Here is a 20732-nt window from a genome sequence, read left to right as displayed (position 1 = left end):
CTGATCGGAAGGTCGGCAGTTCGAATCCCCACGACGGGGTGAGCTCCCGTTGCTCGGTCCCTGCTCCTGCCAACCTAGCAGTTTGAAAGCACGTCAAAGTGCAAGTAGATAAATAGGTACCGCTCTAGCGGGAAGGTAAATGGCATTTCCGTGCGCTGCTCTGGTTTCGCCAGAAGCGGCTTAATCATGCAGGCCACATGACCCAGAAAAACTGTCTGCAGACAAAAGTCGGCTCCCTCAGCCTGTAAAGCGAGATGAGTGCCGCAACTCCAGAGTCGTCCGTGACTGGACTTAACTGTCAGGGGTTTTTTACCTTTACCTTTTACACACCCTTTCTTGCTACACCCCTTTCCTTGCCGTGCTTCATAATTTTCCTGGGGTGCTTTTGCCTGTTCACAATGTCCCTTTGTTTTTTGTTTGTTTGCTTTTCTATTTATTTTTTTTAATGTGCGGACAAACAGACATAACACGCAGACGTACATTATATAGCAAAGAAAAAAGAAAAAGAAAAAAAGGAACAGAAAAGAAATAACAGTGTTAACAAAAGGGACCGTAGCAAAAAAATAAAAAAAATTCCTCAAAAATACTCTAATGAACAATATATTTTAACCAAATTTCAAATCCATTTTCTTTGCTGACTTTTCTTTGTAGACACGGGTCTAATATTGACCATAATAATCTGCTTCCTTTTGTCTTTAAACATTAAAACATCAGTCATTAAAAGCTTCCCTAAACAGGGCTGACTTCAGATGTCTTCTAAATGTTATATAGTTGTTTATTTCTTTGACATCTGATGGGAGGGCATTCCACAGGGCGGGTGCCACCACCAAGAAGGCCCTCTGCCTGGTTCCTGTAACCTTACTTCTCGCAGGGAGGGACCTGCCAGAAGGCCCTTGGAGCTGGACCTCAGTGTCCGGGATGAACTATTGGGGTGGAGATGCTTCTTCTGGTATACAGGACCAAGGCCGTTTAGGGCAGGGGTCAGCAAACTTTGTCAGCAGGGGGGCGGTCCACTGTCCCTCAGACCTTGTGGGGGGGCAGGCTATATTTGGGGGGGAAATGAACGAATTCCTATGCCCCACAAATACCCCAGAGATGCATTTTAAATAAAAGCACACATTCTACTCATCTAAAAACACTAGGCAGGCCCCACAAATAACCCAGAGGTGCATTTTAAATAAAAGCTCACATTCTACTCATGTAAAAACACGCTGATTCCCGGGCCAGATTTAGAAGGTGATTGGGCCAGATCCGGCCCCAGGCCTTGGTTTGCCTACCCATGCTTTAGCCTGATCCACACGGGTGCTTTTTGCATGCTCTTTGAGGTGACATGGATGATAGGAGAAATGGTTTTGTTTTGCCCTCATCAGCAACTTGGGAGAAACAAGCATCTGAGAAAGAAAACCCCACCTCAGCGCGGTGGCAAGGACCAGCAACATTTGCCTCAGGAATCTCGTTCATCCAAACATCCCTTTCCCTTAGAGCATCTCAAAGTGCGCAAAGGCTGCCAAGACCGCTGTACCCTGTGGGTAGCAGGAACCGGTCCCTCGGTGTTTGCCCAAGGCTGTTTGCAGTGATTCTGCTTCCCATCAGGGTCTCTCGGAGCAATTCTCCTGCCTCATTTCCAGGCAGCTGGGAGTTACAGCTGAGAAATGAAACCAAACAGGCCTCTTGCCACCATGCCCAAACGCAGCGTGTTTCCTTTGAACAGGGCATCCCGTGAGCAGACCGGATCTGGAACCAAATACCCCCCAATCCCTCGTGTAAAACAAAGACCTGAATGTGGGGCTGAGGCTCTGTCTGTTTTTCAGATGGGTAGGTCCTGTTCCTCGCTAAATGTTCCTGCCATGCTTGGCTGAGAGTGGAATTTCAGGGTGACTTCAGAAGTACATAAATGGATGAAATATCAGAGGGATGTCAAAGTGCACAAAGATATTTGATCGGGTTTGTGGAATTTCTCCAGGGTCACTTACTCTAGGAGCAAAACAGTTCCTCCTGGAAGTGTTCCATGCACCTCTATGGGTTTTGCCAATATCAACACTGACCTTTCGTCACACTCTTTCCAGGCACAGGTCTCCGCGAAAACCTGCTCTTTAAAGCTGAAACAGAACAAACAGCCATCTGGCTTTTCTGCAGATTTCTTTTTGCTCCATTTCAGCAGTAGAGAGCAGGTTTTCATGGGGAAAGCTCTGGAGCCCCCCAAAAGTGGGGTTGCTTGGACATGGAGCTTTAACGCACGGACCGTGCATGGAAAACACAGAGGCAAAGATAAGCCCTGAATTGCTGCTGCCTTGACTGAAATTTCAAGGCGAATTTAAAGATTCCTATTTGGGCAAACTCTCCATGGCGTTTCTAGGGAGGCAAAGAAGGGGAGAGATTCCATGCCGCTCTTTTCTGGTCGTTCAGAGAAGGTCCATGTGCACCCATTGGCAATGGACGATATAACAGGATGAATGGAAGGGCCATTTTGTGCTGCTGCTGTAACATCCAGAGAGGAGACCAAGGGAGCTACTCACCTTCTAAGCAAGATGTGTGAGCTGCAGCCAGGCTGACACATCTCACGGCGGAAAAAATGGACAACTTTGATGTAGAAGATCAGCGGCTGTTCCATACTGTCAGGGGCTCAGGAGCAGAGGCACAGGGGAGATGGGAGATGGAGAGCGAGGGCGAGGAATCAGAGGGCAGTGTAGGAGGAGACAGTGGTCCGAGGGATTCCATAAGCCTCTCCAGCGAATCGGAAGATTCACAGAAGGGAGCGCCAGTGGCCAGGGGTAGGGGGGTCCCAAGGGGAACGCCCCAGGAGCAAGGGGGGAGCAGGGACTCCCAGAGTAGTAGTTGGAGATCAGGACCAGCTTCCCCACCAGAGCAGAGTGGGGGGGAAGAGTCCCAGGCATCGGGACCAGTACTTCCCCCACCAGGGAGAGGAGACGAGGCAGAGCTGACCACGCCTTCCTCGGAGAGTCGTACAACGGAGGGGAGGTCAGATCTGGCCAGTGTCACGGAAGAGGGAAGCAGTGATAGAAGCAGTGTAACGGTTAGGAGAAAGGTCACTGGGTTGGCGCGAGAAGCAAGTTCAAATGTACAGGAGCGCGGGACAGCAGAGAGTGAGGATTGGGAGCCGGGTCCTAAAGCACGCCGGAGGCAAGGGGAGGAGCTAAGCGACTCAGCGTCGGAAGAGTCCAGGAAGGGCAGTGCCCCAGAGGGCAGGAGGACCCAGAGGAGGAGAGAGCAGCGCAGAAGGTGGAGCAGGGCTAGGATCTTAATCTGGTGCGGAAGGGGAAGTGATTCAGATAGGACTTCGCCGATCTAGAGTCTAGACGTAGGGTTGCACGCTCTGGCTTTAAAATGGAAACTATACTTCAATAAAGACTTTTGTACATAATATCAGCCTGGCGTTGGTTCTCTGTGAGCTGGGACCTAGAGGCAGCCCTGACACATACGATACGATACGATACGATACGATACGATACGATACGATACGATACGATACGATACGATACGATACGATAATCTTTATTGTCATTGTCCCATACAGAACAACGAAATTGAAAAATCTACATAGAACATTCAAAACCCAACAAGCCTGCTATCCCAGCTATCCCAACCTGGTTAACCCCTTAAAAACTCTGATACCACATTTTTAAATACAATTTACTCCCATAGAGGGGACGCGGGTGGCGCTGTGGGTTAAACCACAGGGCCTAGGATTTGCAAGTGCAAGTAGATAAATAGGTACCGCTCTGGCGGGAAGGTAAATGGTGTTTCCGTGCGCTGCTCTGGTTCGCCAGAAGCGGCTAGTCATGCTGGCCACACGACCCGGAAGCTGTACGCTGGCTCCCTCGGCCAATAAAGTGAGATGAGTGCCGCAACCCCAGAGTCGGCCTAATGACAGGGGTCCCTTTACCTTTACCTTACTCCCATAGAGACGCTTTACACTGCTTTTAAAACCAAAATCATATTTGGATAGAAACTGTCTCTCAGTTTCTCGAAATTTCCTTACGGTACGATAATCTTTATTGTTATTGTCCCGTACAGAACAACGGAATTGAAAAAGATCTACATAAGACATTCAACACACAACAAGCCTGCTATCCCAGCTATCCCAACCTGGTTAGCCCCCTAAAAACTCTGATACCCCATTTTTAAATACAATATACTCCCACAGAGACTCCTTACACTGCACTTAAAACCAAAATCGCATTTGGATATAAACTGTTTCTCAGGCGGCTAGTCCTGGTCTTTATAACCCTGGACCTTCTTCCAGAAGGTAGAAGCTAAAAGAGATGATTTCTGGGGTGCACTCTATCCTGCGCTATCTCTGCTGCTTTCTTATGGCACCTGGAAGCGTAGATTTGATCCAAGGTGGGAAGAGTGCACCCAATTATTCTCTCCACAGTCTTTACAACCCTAGACAGCATTCTTTTTTCCCTGACCGTGCAGCTCCCAAACCACACACACAGACCATAAGTTAACACACACTCAACAGTACAATGGTAAAATGCCATCAACAGGTCCTTTTAGAGTTTGTTTTTCCGGAGGATTCTCAGAAAATATAACCTCTCTTCATCAGGTCTTTGCTGTTTTCTCCCCAGGTTAGGTCATCTCTCATTTCCATTCCCAGAAACTGAAACACCGAAACCTGTTCCACACACTTCCCCTCAATAATAGGAAGGAATATGAGATGCAGGCTCCCACAACCAATCTGCCAAGAAGTCCGCTCCACTTCCTTGTGGGAAGGAGTTGCGGTGGACCTTGTGGCCACCCACTCTCCTCCAGGGACGGGGGACGAAGTCCCGCATTGCCCAGGGGATCCCGGCCACGTCAGTGACCAGCCAGCCAATCCACTGGCTGGTGGGGGCGTGGCCGGGACCATTTAAATTCGAGCGCGAGCCAGAAGGCTTCCTCCTGGTTCATGTCTTCAATCTCCCTCCCTCCCTCCCTAATTTGCAGGTTTTCGTTCTTTGACCTTGCTATGGACCTTGGTTGGTCACCGTTGAGGGGCCTGGTAGGAATCTTCCCACTTGGGAAATAGCCATGGGTCATTTGGTTTTCGCCTACCTCGTAGCAATCGTCACAACTTGGTAAGGTTTGGCGGTTAGGCATTGGTTGATCTTATGATGGGGGAAGGGAGGTGTGGCCATCACCTGCCCCTCCAAGCTTAAGGGTATTCCGTTAAAGGAATCTGGGGGTGTGGATCTTTTTTTAAAAAAAAATAAATAATATTTATTAAAGTTTCAATTGTTACAAAAAGAGAAAGAAATAATTCCAAGTTAAACAGAAACTTAATAACACATCAAAATAAAGAAAGAAAAGAATAGAAAAAAATAGAAAAACAGAAGAACAGAAAAATAGAAACAATTAAAAACACAACGAACCTTCCCATAACTTCATTCCAGCCTCCTGGATCTTGTCCGAATCCCGGGGCGGAGCTAGGGCCATGACACGACCCCGTCAGGAACACCTGGGGGAGCTCAAGTTATTTTGCATCGACAGGGCTCCCCCTTCTGGTGGTTTACCCTTACCAGACTCCTTGCGCAACGGGCAGGAGTCAGATATACTTGGGTCCATTCAGTGCCTAAGCCAATACCGCTCACATTCTGCAATCAATAAAGTTGTGGCCAAAATTCACCCAGTAACATTAACCTAATATTTGTGTCCTGTGTCTCTTATTCTTCAACGAGGGGGTGCTTGCGGGGTCTTGACATGCAAACCAAGCCATTCCACTGACAAAGTTGAGAGATCAGCAACTTTTCGTTCCTCTGCTCCTTCGACCACCTCCATCATATAATATGACTTAATGAAGAAGAGTTTGGATTTGATATCCCACTTTATCACTACCCGAAGGAGTCTCAAAGCGGCTCACAATCTCCTTTCCCTTCCTCCCCCACAACAAACACTCTGTGAGGTGAGTGGGGCTGAGAGACTTCAGAGAAGTGTGACTGGCCCAAGGTCACCCAGCAGCTGCATGTGGAGGAGCGGGGAAGCGAACCCGGTTCACCAGATTACGAGTCTACCGCTCTTAACCACTACACCACACTGGATCTCTGTAACAGCAATGTTTCTTACTTGTTGGTTTGCGAATAATGTTTTATAGATTGCAGCTGTTTTACAGGTGATTTACTAATTCTATTATATGGCGTATGTTGTACCAGCGATGTTCTGTTATTGTCACTTCTTGTTTGTGAGCCACTTTTGAATGAAGCTCCTTTGAATGGAAAGGGGCCTAGAACAGGCACAGGCAAACTCTGCCCTCCAGATGTTTTGGGACTACAACTCCCATCGTCCCTAGCTAACAGGATCAGTGGTCAGGGATGATGGGATTTGGAGGGCCGAGTTTGCATATGCCTGGCCTAGAATGTAGCAATTCTGCTAGTACAAGCTTTTCAACTTGGCTGATGGAATAATCCTCTCTCTTTCCTCCCACCATGCACTGTTCTGGGGTTCATTGGACCCCCCCCCCATAGACACTTTTGAGGGCACACAAAGGGAGAGAACTCCATTGTACGGGCCAAAGTCCTTGTGCAGGTGGGAATCCTGTCCCTACATCTTTCACCAGAATTGTGAAATTTCTCCTCCTAAGCTTGGCTGCTTTTCACGGATGATTCGTGACTCTGTTTCCATTTCAGCCCTTCAACTATAGATTTATAGGTTATTGTTGCTAAGTTGTGGGTGAACATATCAGACAACACAGTGATTCTTCAAACAGCTCTTGTCTATTCACAGGCCAGAACAGAACTGAACTGAAGGGTTCAGCCAGCCTGCTTATATAGAGCTCCACTAGAATGCAACAGTAACCATTTTCTGTAACTATCCAATCACTGAACGTCACTTTCAATCCCTTATTTGCATATGTGGACCTGAGTGAAAACTATCTACAGTATCCCCCTGCTGGCCCAGGGTGAGAACTTCAGTACATAACAATTGTATTTTAGTGTTTTGTTGGAAGCCACCAAGAGTGGCTGGGGAAACACAGCTAGATGGGCGGGGTATAAATAATAAATTATCATTATTATATATATATTATTATTATTTCTTTGCTTTGCTTTCCCAGATGGCTTCTGCGTCCCCGAGTGGGACAACCTCATCTGCTGGCCCGAAGGTGCCCCGGGCAAGACAGTGGCCATGCCCTGCCCAGATTACATCTACGACTTCAACCACGAAGGTAAGGTCATTGTTTGGCCCAGTTTGATCAGCTGAGCTCTTTCGGCAAGGAGGGCGGGCAGCGAGTATGTAGCACGGCTGGACTTTGGGTCTCAGCAAGCCTCTGGGTTTCTTCTCCTGAGCTTCACCCTAGAACACCTCGAAGGGCTGGCACTCCTGTTGGAAAGAGGGCACAATCTTTGCTCTCCAGTGTAGGCAAACATTGCTATGAAGCGTAAGTTGCACCATGCTGGTGTAACATCTTCCAGAGAGGTCCAGGCCTGTCCTCACGCCTGCATTAACCCAAAAGCTCAGTTCAGTTCACCTGCAAAGGGGAATCTAGCTAACTTGCACTTTCTGAAACCTAACGCCCAGCCCTTTTTGGCAGTCTGCGGTGCTCCCAATTTGCAGGGCTGTTCTCCAGCCAAGCGAAGCATGCTAAAAATGTAGCTGTGCGCAAAAATGCATTTATTAGCGAAAAATAACATTCAGGGGAAACGGCTTTTTGCAGAAACCTGCCTGCAAAAATATATGGAATAAGAGAAAGTTGCGCTAAAATGCTGAGGAGGGTGTGCTAAAAAGGCACCGTATTTTTCGCCCCATAAGACGCACCTGACCATAAGACGCACCTAGTTTTTAGAGGGGGGAATGCAAGGAAAAAAATATTCTTTAAAGGCAGCACTGAGCAGAGCCTGTATACATCCCAGGCTCTGCTCAGAGCTCCCTTTCACAAGCCGCGTGGAGCGTGTGTGCGGCGCTTGCAGGCTTTTCCCCAAGGAGGGAGAAGGGCAGCCCGTCACTGACGGTTTGTCCTTCTCCCTCCTCGGGGAAAAGCCCCCAAGAGCCGCGCTCCTTTTAAAGAGCCCTTGGGGGCTTTTGCGGGAGGTGAAGGCTTCTCGTGCGCAGCAATTCCTCTTGCTGTTCTGGCTTCTGGCTTAGCCACGCCGCCTGAATTCACTCCATAAGACGCACACACATTTCCCCTTACTTTTTAGGAGGGAAAAGGTGCGTCTTATGGAGCGAAAAATATGGTATCTGTGCCCAAAAATGCATTTATTAGCGAAAAACAATGTGCAGAAATACTTTCAGGGGAAATGGCTTTTTGCAGAAACCTGCCTGCAAAAATATGTGGAATAAGAGAAATTTGTGCTGTTAAGATGCTGAGCAGGGTGGGGAGAATCACAAACAGAGAACAGAACTAAAGATGGGAAAGCCGAGAAATGGGGAGAAACGGAGATCGAGATTCGCCCATCCCGAACTACTGCCTCGCCTCGCCTGAACTTTTGCTTCTTCTCTTCCTTGCTAGGCCATGCCTATCGACGGTGTGACTTGAACGGGAGCTGGGCTCTGGTGCCCAGCAACAACCGCACTTGGGCCAACTACAGCGAGTGTGCCAAGTTCCTCACCATCAACACCACGGAAAGGGTGAGCTGGTTTCATTAACCCCACAAACAAACATTTCCATCAGGCGGGGTTGCCTGCATTGCTTATTGTTGTTGTTTAGTCGTTTGGTTGTGTCTGACTCTTCATGACCCCCTGGACCAGAGCACGCCAGGCACTCCTGTCTTCCACTGCCTCCTGCAGTTTGGTCAAACTCGTGTTTGTAGCTTCGAGAACACTATCCAACCATCTCGTCCTCTGTCGTCCCCTTCTCCTTGTGCCCTCCCTCTTTCCCAACATCAGGGTCTTTTCCAGGGAGTCTTCTCTTCTCATGAGGTGGCCAAAGTACTGGAGCCTCAGCTTCAGGATCTGTCCTTCCAGTGAGCACTCAGGGCTGATTTCCTTCAGAATGGAGAGGTTTGATCTTCTTGCAGTCCATGGGACTCTCAAGAGTCTCCTCCAGCACCATAATTCAAAAGCATCCATTCTTTGGCGATCAGCCTTCTTTATGGTCCAGCTCTTACTTCCATACATCACTACTGGGAAAACCATAGCTTTTACTATACGGACCTTTGTTGGCAAGATGATGTCTCTGCTTTTTAAGATGCTGTCTAGGTTTGTCATTGCTTTTCTCCCAAGAAGCAGGCGTCTTTTAATTTTCATGGCTGCTGTCACCATCTGCAGTGATCATGGAGCCCAAGAAAGTAAAATCTCTCACTGCCTCCATTTCTTCCCCTTCTATTTGCCAGGAGGTGATGGGACCAGTTCCACAAACTACAGCTCCCAGAATTCTTTGGGGCAAGCCAGGATTCTTTCAAGCTGCATCGTAGAGCTTTAAATATGTGGTCCATGAATGTGGCCTTTCAGGGAGCAGAGAGCAGCAGGCTGGTGCAGCCGAGATACCTGACGTCCCGGTGGGAACCCTGCGCATGGGGGGGGGAGGCACCATTTCGCTGCGTCCATGCCCACCAGCTGAATTCAACCACGGCTATTGCCTCTCGTGTTTATTTAGCTTCTGAATAGATTACTTTTGGCAAGCGCACATTTCCAGCGGTGAATACGGCCGGGAAAACATTCCCAGGTCCTGGGGATTCTGATGTAATAGGGCTGAGGTTTGCATTCCGGAGCTGCTCTCTCCAAAGGCAGATCGAAAACCAGAGATGTCATTTCAAAAGCTCTCTGGTTTCGCCTGCCTTACTGAAACTTGCAAGGGGAAAGGGATGAGGGTTTTTTGCACCGAGGAGAGGGAAAAGGCATAGCTGTCAACTGTCCCTTATTTGGCTGGAAAGTCCCTTATCCCAGCGCTGTCCCGCTGCTGTCCCTTATTGATGATGTCCCTTAAATTTCCCGGGTTTCAAAGGAAGCAGCTCCTCTCCCTCTCTCCCTCCTCTGCCGGCCAGGAAGAAGGGAGGCTCCAGCTGTGTTGCTTGGCTGCGTTGCTCACCCAATAAGGAGTCTGAGAACGACTGGGGGGTGGAGCTTGCATGCCTTGTGCCGATCAAATTGGCCGCGTTGCCTGGGGACTCGCCTTTGCTCAGCGCTTCCCAGCGGAGAGGTGACGGTGGTTTTCCTTGCTGCATCTGCTTTGCTGGGTTGCTGCGCTGTGGGAACCACCGCTTGAGGCTTCGTTTGGCTGCTGGCTGGGTTTTCGGCCTTTGGCTCGGAGGGGCTCAGAAGTTGAACATACCTGTGCCTGGAAAATCCCTTATTTTGGCTGCTGATCCCTTATTTTCGAGGCTGCTGGTCCCTTATTTTCAAATCTATAAGTTGACAGCTATGGAGAAGGTCTCACAAAGGGTGGAAAGATCTAGGCTGAAGATGAGCCACGGGTTTTCTGAATGTCCTATTGGAAAAAGGGGTGCCATCGTTTGCTCATTTCTTTAAGGCATTTATATACATTTTTATGAATAAATATGTAAAAACAATAAAAAACATTTATGGGGGGAAATAAAAAATATATATGCGGGCCCCCAGTTCATAAAATCTCAAAGCATTCCCCAACATAAAAGCATGCAACAAAAACCAGAAAAAGCAATGAGACGAGAGTTTAAAACTGTTTTCAGTCTATCAAAATGTTAATTTTTTAAAATTAATTTTAGAAAACCTTTATTAATTTTCACATAGACAAATATACATAACATATAATACAAAAGACGATACAAATGAATAAAAACAATAAAGTAAGAAAAGTTAGAAAAACAAACATAAACAAAAACAATATATTACACTTACATAACAAATTAAAATATGTAACTTCCAATAATTCTCATTATACTACTTATGTTATCTGTATGCACAGATTCATATTATTTTATTTTGTATATAGATATATAATCCACTATTACATTTTGAATAATTCTTGGTTATCAGTATTTCTGCAAGTATCTTATTGTTCGTACAGTACATTTTCAATTAAATATTGTTTCTAATTTTTTTAATTAATGACAACTATCCTTTTCTGAAAGTTATTTTCTTATGACCAAGTGTAGACTTTATGAACTAAATCAATTCGTATAGTCTGTTGGAAGCCGCCCAGAGTGGCTGGGGCCAGCCAGTCAGATGTGCGGGGTACACAAAAAACAAATTAATAATAATAATAATATAAATGATAAATAAAACCAGATCTCGCTTAACTATTGTGGGAAGATGTATCCTTAACTGCCTACATTGGTCTGGCAGAAAAAGAAAAGTTTTTGGCAGGCGTTTTTGAAAAGCTGGCCCACTGAATCTCTAGTGGCAGAGAATTCCACAGGACTTGGCAGATGACACAAAAGGCTCGGTTTCTCATTGTTGTCAAACGAGCCTCGCCAACTCAGGGAATGACCAGCAATGCACCTTCAGATAATCTCAGTGATCAAGCTGGGATAGAAGGGTTCAGGCGAACCCTGATATAACCTGGACCTAAGTTGTAAATTAATATGTTGAGCCCCACAAAGAGTTTATTGCAGTAATCCAGCCTTGAGGCTATCAGTGCATGGATTGCTATGCTCAGGCTACCCCTGTCCCTATTATATGACACGGTTCAGGGCAAAGCCTGCCCAAGCTGACTTTAGTCTCCAGACAATCTATTCATTGAGCATACATCTTTCATTACAGTGGTACCTTGGTTCTCAAACTTAATCCGTTCCGGAACCAAAGCGTTCCAAAACCAAGGCGCGCTTTCCCATAGAAAGCAATGCGAAACGGATTAATCCGTTCCAGACTTTTAAAAACAACCCCTAAAACAGCAATTTAACATGAATTTTGCTATATAACGAGACCACTGATCCATAAAATGAAAGCAATAATCATTGCACTGTACTATAAAATAAATAAGACCGCAGATGATAAAAATTAAAATTAATCTTTTTTTCTTACCTGCATTGATGATAGTCCTTGTTTGGATGGGGGGCTTTTATCCATTTCCGCAGTCACATAATCAATCAAGAACTGAACTGGGTTCCACACAGTCACAAAAACAAATTAACCGAAAAAGCCACAAAAACGCAAAATGAATAGCAAAAACAAAGCGCCAAACTTAATCCGTTCTGGAAGTCTGTTTGACTTCTGAAATCTTCAAAAACCAAGGGACAGCTTCTGATTGGTGAAGGCGCCCCAGAAACTAGCCGACAGCCACATCAGACGTTCAGCTTCCGAAAAACATTTGAAAACCAAAACGCTTCTTCCAGGTTTTTGGCATTTGAAAACTGAGGCGTTGGAGTACCAAGGCGTTTGAGAACCAAGGTACCACTGTCTTTTCCTGAAGCTTATAAACAGAGTGTAGATTATATTTATGGAGCATTTGCTCTGATTTGCTTGCAGAGAAGTTGTGCAACAATGAGGATTCATCTTGCATTCTCCCCGATTGGCTTCCGTGGTGTTTACACTTTCCCCCTGTTCATCATTTATTCATCCCATATTTTTCAATGCCTTTCCCTGTCACATTCCTAACCGCAAAAAGCCCACTGTTGTTCTTCCAATGGGTACGCTGGGCTGGAGAGGCAGACAGCTTTAATCCACGTTAATTGCGCCAGCCTAAAGAGCCTTGAAACCCTTTCTGCAAAATACTCAGCAGCCTGGAGGCAGTTTTTCAAGCAGCATTAAAACAATAGAAACCCACTTTTAAATACATCTCTCTCTCTCTCTCCACATAATTGATCTCAGCTGCTTAGGGAGACAATAACTGCAAAGTAGAATAAAAAGGTTGGAAGTAAAGCAATCCAGTTACAAAACCGAAAATGGCAGCAGGTCAAAGCCCATTTTTAGTAAAATGCTGGTGGGAAGAAACATGTTTTCAATGTTGGTTTCAACCGTGGTGTAAGTGGAACCTTGCATAATTCCTTTGGAGGAGTGTTCCAGAGATACGGGGCCACCACTGGATAGGCCTTGTCTCTTGTGTCCAACAGTCTGCTTCTTTCTAAAAACCTGTTTGATCAGATTGTTGTTGTTGTTGTTTAGTCGTTTAGTCGTGTCCAACTCTTTGTGACCCCCTGGACCAGAGCACGCCAAGCCCTCCTATCTTCCACTGCCTCCCGCAGTTTGGTCAAACTCATGCTGGTAGCTTTGAGAACACTGTCCAACCATCTCGTCCTCTGTAGTTCCCTTCTCCTTGTGCCCTCCATCTTTCCCAACATCAGGGTCTTTTCCAGGGAGTCTTCTCTTCTCCTGAGGTGGCCAAAGGATTGGAGCCTCAGCTTCAGGATCTGTCCTTCCAGTGAGCACTCAAGGCTGATTTCCTTCAGAATAGATCAGTTTGATCTTCTTGCACCAATGGTCTGACTCTGTATAAAACTGTTCCCTGTGTTCCTTCACAAAGAAACAAAATTAACGGCAGTTTCTCAATGCAATTCCCTTAACGTTCTCTTTCTCCCCTTACTTTGTGTTTGCTTCAGGAAGTCTTTGATCGCCTTTATTTGATCTATACTGTCGGATATTCCATCTCTCTGGGGTCCCTAACCATCGCTGTCCTTATCCTAGGATACTTCAGGTAAGTAGCTGCAACTTCTTGTCTGCACTGCCAAATGCAATGTGTGCAACCAAACAATTAAACCCCTGTGTTGCAAAAAATTATCAGTAATATCCAAGGCAACACGATGACCAAGTACAGCAATGCAATATCAGTATAAACTCTTTATATAATCTATACGGAACGTTGAACAATATGAAAAACCCAATAAACAGAATCTCATAAATCTCTGAAAGTAAGTCTTATAAGCCTCTGGAAGTCTTTGTAGACTATGCAAGTCTCTGAAAGAAGCAGTGGGTCAGATTCTGATGAAAACAAGCCGTAAAGCTTTGTTTTATGATGTCCAATGCTGCCAAAGCGGTCCGCAAACTGACGTAATAAACAGTGATTCCGAATATAGCCACTGTTTCGTAGAATTCTTCTTCAGCACATCAGAAGGACACAAAAATGCTTCATCAACCCATCTATATGGTGAATGGAATTGTATATCAACAACAACAACCACAATCTTTATTACGGTCCAGAGACCCAACAAATCGTTACAAAGCAATACACAATTCATACAGCCTACCTCCAGGTTAAACAAGCATTTTGTTCAGAATATAGGGATCATTGGTTCTTGCAACCACCGATAAAAACTTGGCCACTGCTAATGTTCTAGCATTTGTCCGGTCTTCCAATAGGAACCTGACATAGTGAGCCTCTGATTTTCCCGGGAAAGGTACCAGCAAGGGTAATATCAGTTCAGCCCTGGCTTGCTCATATTTTGCACAGTGCAACAAAATATGTTTTATGGAATCGATGTCTTGAGCACACGAGCAAAGTCTGTCCTGGTAGGGAACTCCTCTCAACCTGCCACCCAACACTGCGGAAGGAAAGACGTTTGGTCTGGCTTTGGTGAATAACCTTCGATAATTTGGTACTGTCAGGTTTTTAATGTAAGCATCCTCACAGCTGTCGTCGCATACATAAGTAGTCTTTTCTGCTGTTTTGGTATCTCTTCACCTGTAATTCCTATTAAAAAGGCTTCTGGTTTTGTCACAAAAGTTACCTTAAACATTTTTTCCAACTCGTTATATATCGTTTCCTAGAATGCTTTTGTTATCTTGCACTTCCACCACATATGGTAGAAAGTGCCTTCCTTTTCTTTACATTTCCAACATATATTTGTAGCAGTTCTGTACATTGTTGCTAACCTAAGAGATGATCCATCTCCCCACAACTCATCCCTCTTCTGCCTTCTGTTTCCCACGCCAGGCGCTTGCACTGCACAAGGAATTACATCCACATGCACCTCTTTGTCTCCTACATGCTGCGAGCCATCAGCATCTTCGTGAAGGACGCCGTCCTGTACTCCGGCTCGGCGCTGGAGGAGATGGAGCGGATCTCGGAAGAGGACTTCAAGTCCATCACGGAGGCACCTCCAGCCGACAAGTCCCAGTTGGTGAGTATGAGCCCCGGGGCAGCAGCAACCCCCGATACAACACCTCTACTGGATTTGACAGTTAAAACAGGGGTGGGTTAGAAAACTGGTGGGCATCACAAAATCCCAGAAGAGAAGGGGAGAGACTCCATCAGGCAAGGCCTCCATCCACCTCCCTTGCCCCACCCTCTGGCCCTGGGACTCCTCATAAGGAAGCTGTGCCTGGAGGAAGAACTGTGAGGAGAGGAGAGAGACTTTGTCAGGCAAGGCTTCCTCCCCCCTGCCTTGCTCCGCCCTCTAGTCTCTGCTTCTCAATTTGTATTATTTTATGTATTGTGGCTTGCCGTTGTTTTATTGATTATAGTTTAGAAATTATTTATTGGAACTGTTGAGTGGATTTCTGTTTAACTTTTATATGTTGATATTATTACTTTATAGTTTATGCGGCCTAGGACCCACATACCTAAAGGGCCGCCTCTCCTGGTATGCCCCGCGGAGGACCTTAAGGTCCACAAATGACAACATTTTGGAGGTCCCAGGTCTCAAGGTGGTTAGATTGGTCTCAACTAGGGCCAGGGCCTTTTCAGCACTGGCCCCGACTTGGTGGAACGCTCTGTCACAAGAGACCAGGGCCCTGCGGGACTTGACATCTTTCCGCAGGGCCTGCAAGACAGAGCTGTTCCACCTGGCCTTTGGTTTGGACTCAGTCTGACCCTTATGTTTCCCTCCCCTTATGGTCTTGATCTATGGGCTACTTTTAAAATGAGGCTGAATTTTAAATTGCATTTTAACCAGTATTTTAAATTGGGGTTTGTTTTTTCCCCTATTACAATTTTACTGTAATTTTACTGGTGTTAGCCACCCTGATCCCGGCTCTGGCTGGGGAGGGCTGGGTATAAATAAAATTATTATTATTATTATTATTATTATTATTATTATTATTATTACTCTAATAATGGTTGAATGTTACTTTTTATGTAGGTTGCTTATTTTAAAGTTTTGTATTATTATCACATTTTTGTATTGCATTAGATTGTTGTGAGATGTACATTTTTTGTTTCTTCAGCTTGTAAACCGCCTTGAGTATTGTAAGATAGAAAGACGGTATACAAATAAAAAAATGATGATTATGACCATAAGAGCATCAGAAGGGGCGGTTGCATCAGTCCAGTGGCCTGCGTAGTCCAGAATCCTGTCATCTTTTTTATTATTACTTGATTTTATAATTAACATTTACATTCAAATAGAAAACATATGCCTGTTGTCAAAGACGCCTGCTTCTTGGGAGAAAAGCAATGACAAACCTAGACAGCATTTTAAAAAGCAGAGACATCACCTTGCCAACAAAGGTCCATATAGTTCAAGCTACCCCCATAGGGATCTGGTTGATCACAGTGACAACAGGATGCTGGAATCTTCCATGCTTATACAGGTGAAACTCGGAAAATTAGAATATCATGGAAAAGTTCATTTATTTCAGTAATTCAACTTAAAAGGTGAAACTAATATATGAGATAGACTCATGACGTGCAAAGCGAGTTATGTCAAGCCTTTATTTGTGATAATTGTGATGATCATGGCGTACAGCTGATGAAAACCCCAAATTAACCTCAGAATATTCTAATCTCAGAAAATTAGAATATTAAATGAAATCAGCAAAACAAGGATTGCAAATAGAGCAATATTGGACCTCTGAGAAGTAGAAGCATGCGTATGTACTCAGTGCTTGGTTTGGGCCCCTTTTGCATCAATTGCTGCCTCAATGCGGTGTGGCATGGATGCTATCAGCCTGTGGCACTGCTGAGGTGTTATGGAAGACCAGGAAGCTTCAACAGCAGCCTTCAGCTCTTCTGCATTGCTCGGTCTCATGTCTCTCATCTTTCTCTTGGCAATGCCCCATAGATTCTCTATGGGGTTCATGTCAGGCGAGTTTGCTGGCCAATCAAGCACAGTAATCCCATGGGCACTGAACCAGGTTTCGGTACTTTTGGCAGTGTGGGCAGGTGCCAAAGTCCTGCTGGATAATGAAGTCAGCATTCCCATAAAGCTCATCTGCGGAAGGAAGCATGAAGTGCTCCAAAATCTCCTGGTGGACGGCTGCGTTGACCCTGGACTTAATGAAGCACAGTGGACCAACACCAGCTGATGACATGGCTCCCCAAATCTCTTTTCTGATGAGAGCAGCTTTTGCATCTCATTTGGAAACCAAGGACCCAGAGTTTGGAGGAAGAATTGGGAGGCACGCAATGCCAGCTGCTTGAAGTCCAGTGTGAAGTTTCCACAGTCTGTGCTGAATTACTGAAATAAATGAACTTTCCCACAGTGTTCTAATTTTCCAAGTTTCACCTGTATTCCCAATGGTTAATATCCCTTAGCCACTAGATGGCACCACTCCCCATTCCAGAACACACACACACACACACACACACACACACAGAGTCTCTCTCTCTCTCTCTCTCTCTCTCTCTCTCTCTCTCTCTCTTAAATCAAGCCCCAAAATCCTTTCTCTGCTTCCCTCATTCTTCACTCATTTAATCCAAGGATCTATGTCTGGTGACATGTTATGAAATCTAACTGCTGCTCGTTCACTCCCCAAGGGGCGAGTGTCTTTGCAATCAGACATGCCACTGATATGGATCTCCATTCAAATCATTGACAATGTTAAAAATGAAACCCATACCGACTGCAACAATTCCAGTCGGCCTTGACTGTGGACGTAAGAAGAGCCGTGCAGCTGGGACAGGCCAAAAGTGTCTAGGCCAGCAGCCTGTTCGCACATGCCTCTTCTGGGAAGCCAGCTGGTCTTCAGAGCCTTTGCTTTCTCCAACTGTGGACACAACACTTTCTTCTTCTTTGGCGATCCCTCGTAGCCAAGTAAGATTGCCTTCCATAAACACGGTTTTAACAATCAGTCCATAAGTGACTGTGGAGGCCAATTCTGGACCCACACGTCCTTCCACAGTGGGGACATTGGTTTCCGGGCTGGAGTTGATCACGGTGTGGATTTGCCAAGCGTGCCTTCCTCTTAGCACGTTTCTCCCTTGCGTCCTGAGTTCGAGTGTCTCCAAAGCCCATGACAGCTTTGTTGGTGTTTATACTACATTTTTTAAAAGATTTGCTTTGAGACAGTCTTTTGTTGACCACCAGCATTACGCTTTCCATTTTTAAGTTTGGAGTAGAGTTGTTGCTTTGGTAGACAATCATCAGGCAGCCACACAACATGACCAGTCCAATGAATTTGATGTTCGAGTGTCTTCAAAGCCCATGACACCTTTGGTAAAGGCTGTTCTCCAACTGGAGCACTCACAAGCCAGTATTTCCCAGTTGTCACTGTTTATACTACAATTTTATTTTATTTTTAGAATTGCCTTCAGACAACAGCATAGCCATCGTGGCTAGTAGCCGTCAATAGCCCTCTCTTTCATGAATTTGTCTCTCTTGAAGCCATCCAAGTTGGTGAACATCAGTGCCTCCTATAAGAGGCACGTAGTTTAGCTATGTGCTTTGTCAGGGTGGTCTAAACCACGGAGCCTCTTGGGCTTGCCGATCAGAAGGTCGGCGGTTCGAATCTCCACGATGGAGTGGGCTCCTGTTGCTCGGTCCCAGCTCCTGCCAACCTAGCAGTTCGAAAGCATGTCAAGGTGCAAGTAGATAAATAAGTATCACTGTGGCGGGAAGGTAAACAGTGTTTCCATGTCTGGTAACCCTATCTTAGCGGGGGCGGTGGGGGGGGGGTTAGTGGGGATGAACAGCAGATTCCTCAATGGTCTTGGTGATGATGCCAGTGGTGAGGTCTTCTGAAACCCAACTCTGTATAGAATAAAAGTATAATGCACGCCGAGTGTCCCATGGCAATTTGTATTATGACTCAAAATAATATCGACACAAAGCATAGGCGTACAGTCACAAGGAACTTGAAAAAACATGTACAGTGGTGCCCCGCAAGACGAACGCCTCGCAAGACGGAAAACCCGCTAGACGAAAGGGTTTTCCGTTTTGGAGGCGCTTCCCTAAACGAATTTCTCTATGGGCTTGCTTCGCAAGACGAAAAAATCTTGCGAGTTCCCGCGGGTTTTTTTTCGCTTTTTTCGCCCTTTTCCTAAGCCGCTAAGCCGCTTATCAGCTGATCCGCTGATAAGCCGCTTCTCAGCTGATCGCTAAAAGCCGCTAGACCACTAATAGCGCTAATCCGCTAAGCTGTCAATGGGCTTGCTTCGCAAGACGAAAAAACCGCTATACGAAGAGCCTCACGGAACAGATTAATTTCGTCTTGCGAGGCACCACTGTACACGGTCTTGCAGTTTGCTATTCAATATAACCGAGATTGAGAGTTCAACCTTGTAGTAAATCTTGTAGATAAGAACTGTGTACACAAAGGACTCCAGCCAGCAATGAGATGTCTATTTAAGGTCTTTGTTTCATATGCCTTCTTCAGGTTGGTCCAGATATATTATAAATGTCAAGTTCATGCTCATAATTGGACCAGCTCCTAATATAATGTTGGCGGTGAGGTTGGGTCTTGCCAAGAAGATTGTGGCCGTTCTAAGTGTTCTGCTGTGTTAACCCCCTTTCCCTCCTCCTTTCCTTTCTCTGATCTCTCTCAGGTGGGTTGCAAGGTAGCAGTGACCTTGTTCCTTTACTTCCTGGCCACCAACTACTACTGGATCCTGGTGGAAGGGCTCTACCTTCACAGCCTCATCTTCATGGCCTTCTTCTCGGAGAAGAAGTACCTTTGGGGATTCACGTTATTTGGCTGGGGTGAGTTTTGCCTCCCATCGGCCTTACTCAACTGCTCACAGTTTCCCAGGTGGTTTGAGAGATTACCTGGTCGAGGAGATAGATGGGGCATGTTTGTGTAGCGATGTGGATATGAGAAAATGGACTTTTAGTAATGTTGGGAAATGATTTGAGAAAAAGAAATTGGTAGTTCTTTTCCCTAGGAGAGGACAGATGAGCCCTGAGTTTGGATGAGTAAGAGATGATATTTTGTTTAGTAATTATCCTTTCTCTTTTCACTCATGTGAGAATGCAGATACCTATTTCAGCAGAGAAAAGGCACCATCTGTGCACAGGTTTTCTCTAGAAGCTGTTTGGGACGAGGTTGCGTAATCTTCCAGAACAATTATGATATTCAAGGATCCCTAGGCAAACTTGGGTTGCTTTCTCCCTTTTTATGTTTCCCTCTGAACAAAGAAATCACTCTCAGACTTTTATGTAAACAAGAAAATACAGTGGTACGTCCGGTTGAGCACGGGATCCATTCCGGAGCTCTGGTTGGATCCCGAGGAATTCACAACCGGGTGTGCCTGTTCTGCGCATGTGCACAGTGCAGTAGAGCTCTTCTGTGCATGCGCGTGGGGGCGAAACCCGGAAGAATACTTTTGGGCTCGCCACAAGCGTAACCCAAACGATACGCAACCAGAGGTGTATGTATCCAGAGGTACCACTGTATAAGGGATAACTCACATTAAAAGTCTTGTCAGGCTTTTGCAGGGATGAAAATCAGGCAGGCAATAATTCTTAAAAGCTAGAAAAGTTCATAGTCCAGTTCAAAATGGAGTGTTCTGTTGGGAGGAGAGCTCCATTGCAGGTAAGAGACAAAGTGTGTAGTGACAGAAAGAAGAAGAGTCAGTTTTTATTTTTCCCCTTCCTGCCACACAAGTTTAGGAAATATGACAACATAGAGTCCCCTGTTTGTGACTATCGATCAACTATGCATTTGTGATTTGCTGCAGATCCCCCTCACATTTCCAGGACCTTTATGAGAATGAAATAAAATTGGATCTACTCTGAGTAGGGCTAACATGGGTTACAACCCCAACATATGTTTCTGAATGCATTAGA

The 20732-nt window shown here is 45.7% G+C and overlaps 1 protein-coding gene across 1 annotated transcript in view; it reads left to right on the top strand.

Annotated features, from left to right (window-relative positions):
• PTH1R (parathyroid hormone 1 receptor) overlaps positions 1-20732 on the top strand; it is a 130953-nt gene that overhangs the window by 86924 nt on the left and 23297 nt on the right. Inside the window, exons 3-7 of the mRNA XM_081834415.1 lie at positions 7052-7162; positions 8447-8565; positions 13392-13486; positions 14723-14909; positions 19493-19646. Coding sequence (XP_081690541.1) covers positions 7052-7162; positions 8447-8565; positions 13392-13486; positions 14723-14909; positions 19493-19646 — 666 coding nt within the window. The remainder of the gene's footprint in view (positions 1-7051; positions 7163-8446; positions 8566-13391; positions 13487-14722; positions 14910-19492; positions 19647-20732) is intronic.

Source organism: Podarcis erhardii (genome assembly GCF_964252035.2).
Source record: "Podarcis erhardii genome assembly, chromosome: 12".
Lineage (NCBI taxonomy): Eukaryota > Metazoa > Chordata > Lepidosauria > Squamata > Lacertidae > Podarcis > Podarcis erhardii.
The sequence above is the reverse complement of the archived record's forward strand: the minus strand, read 5'-3'. Positions and strand labels throughout refer to the sequence as shown.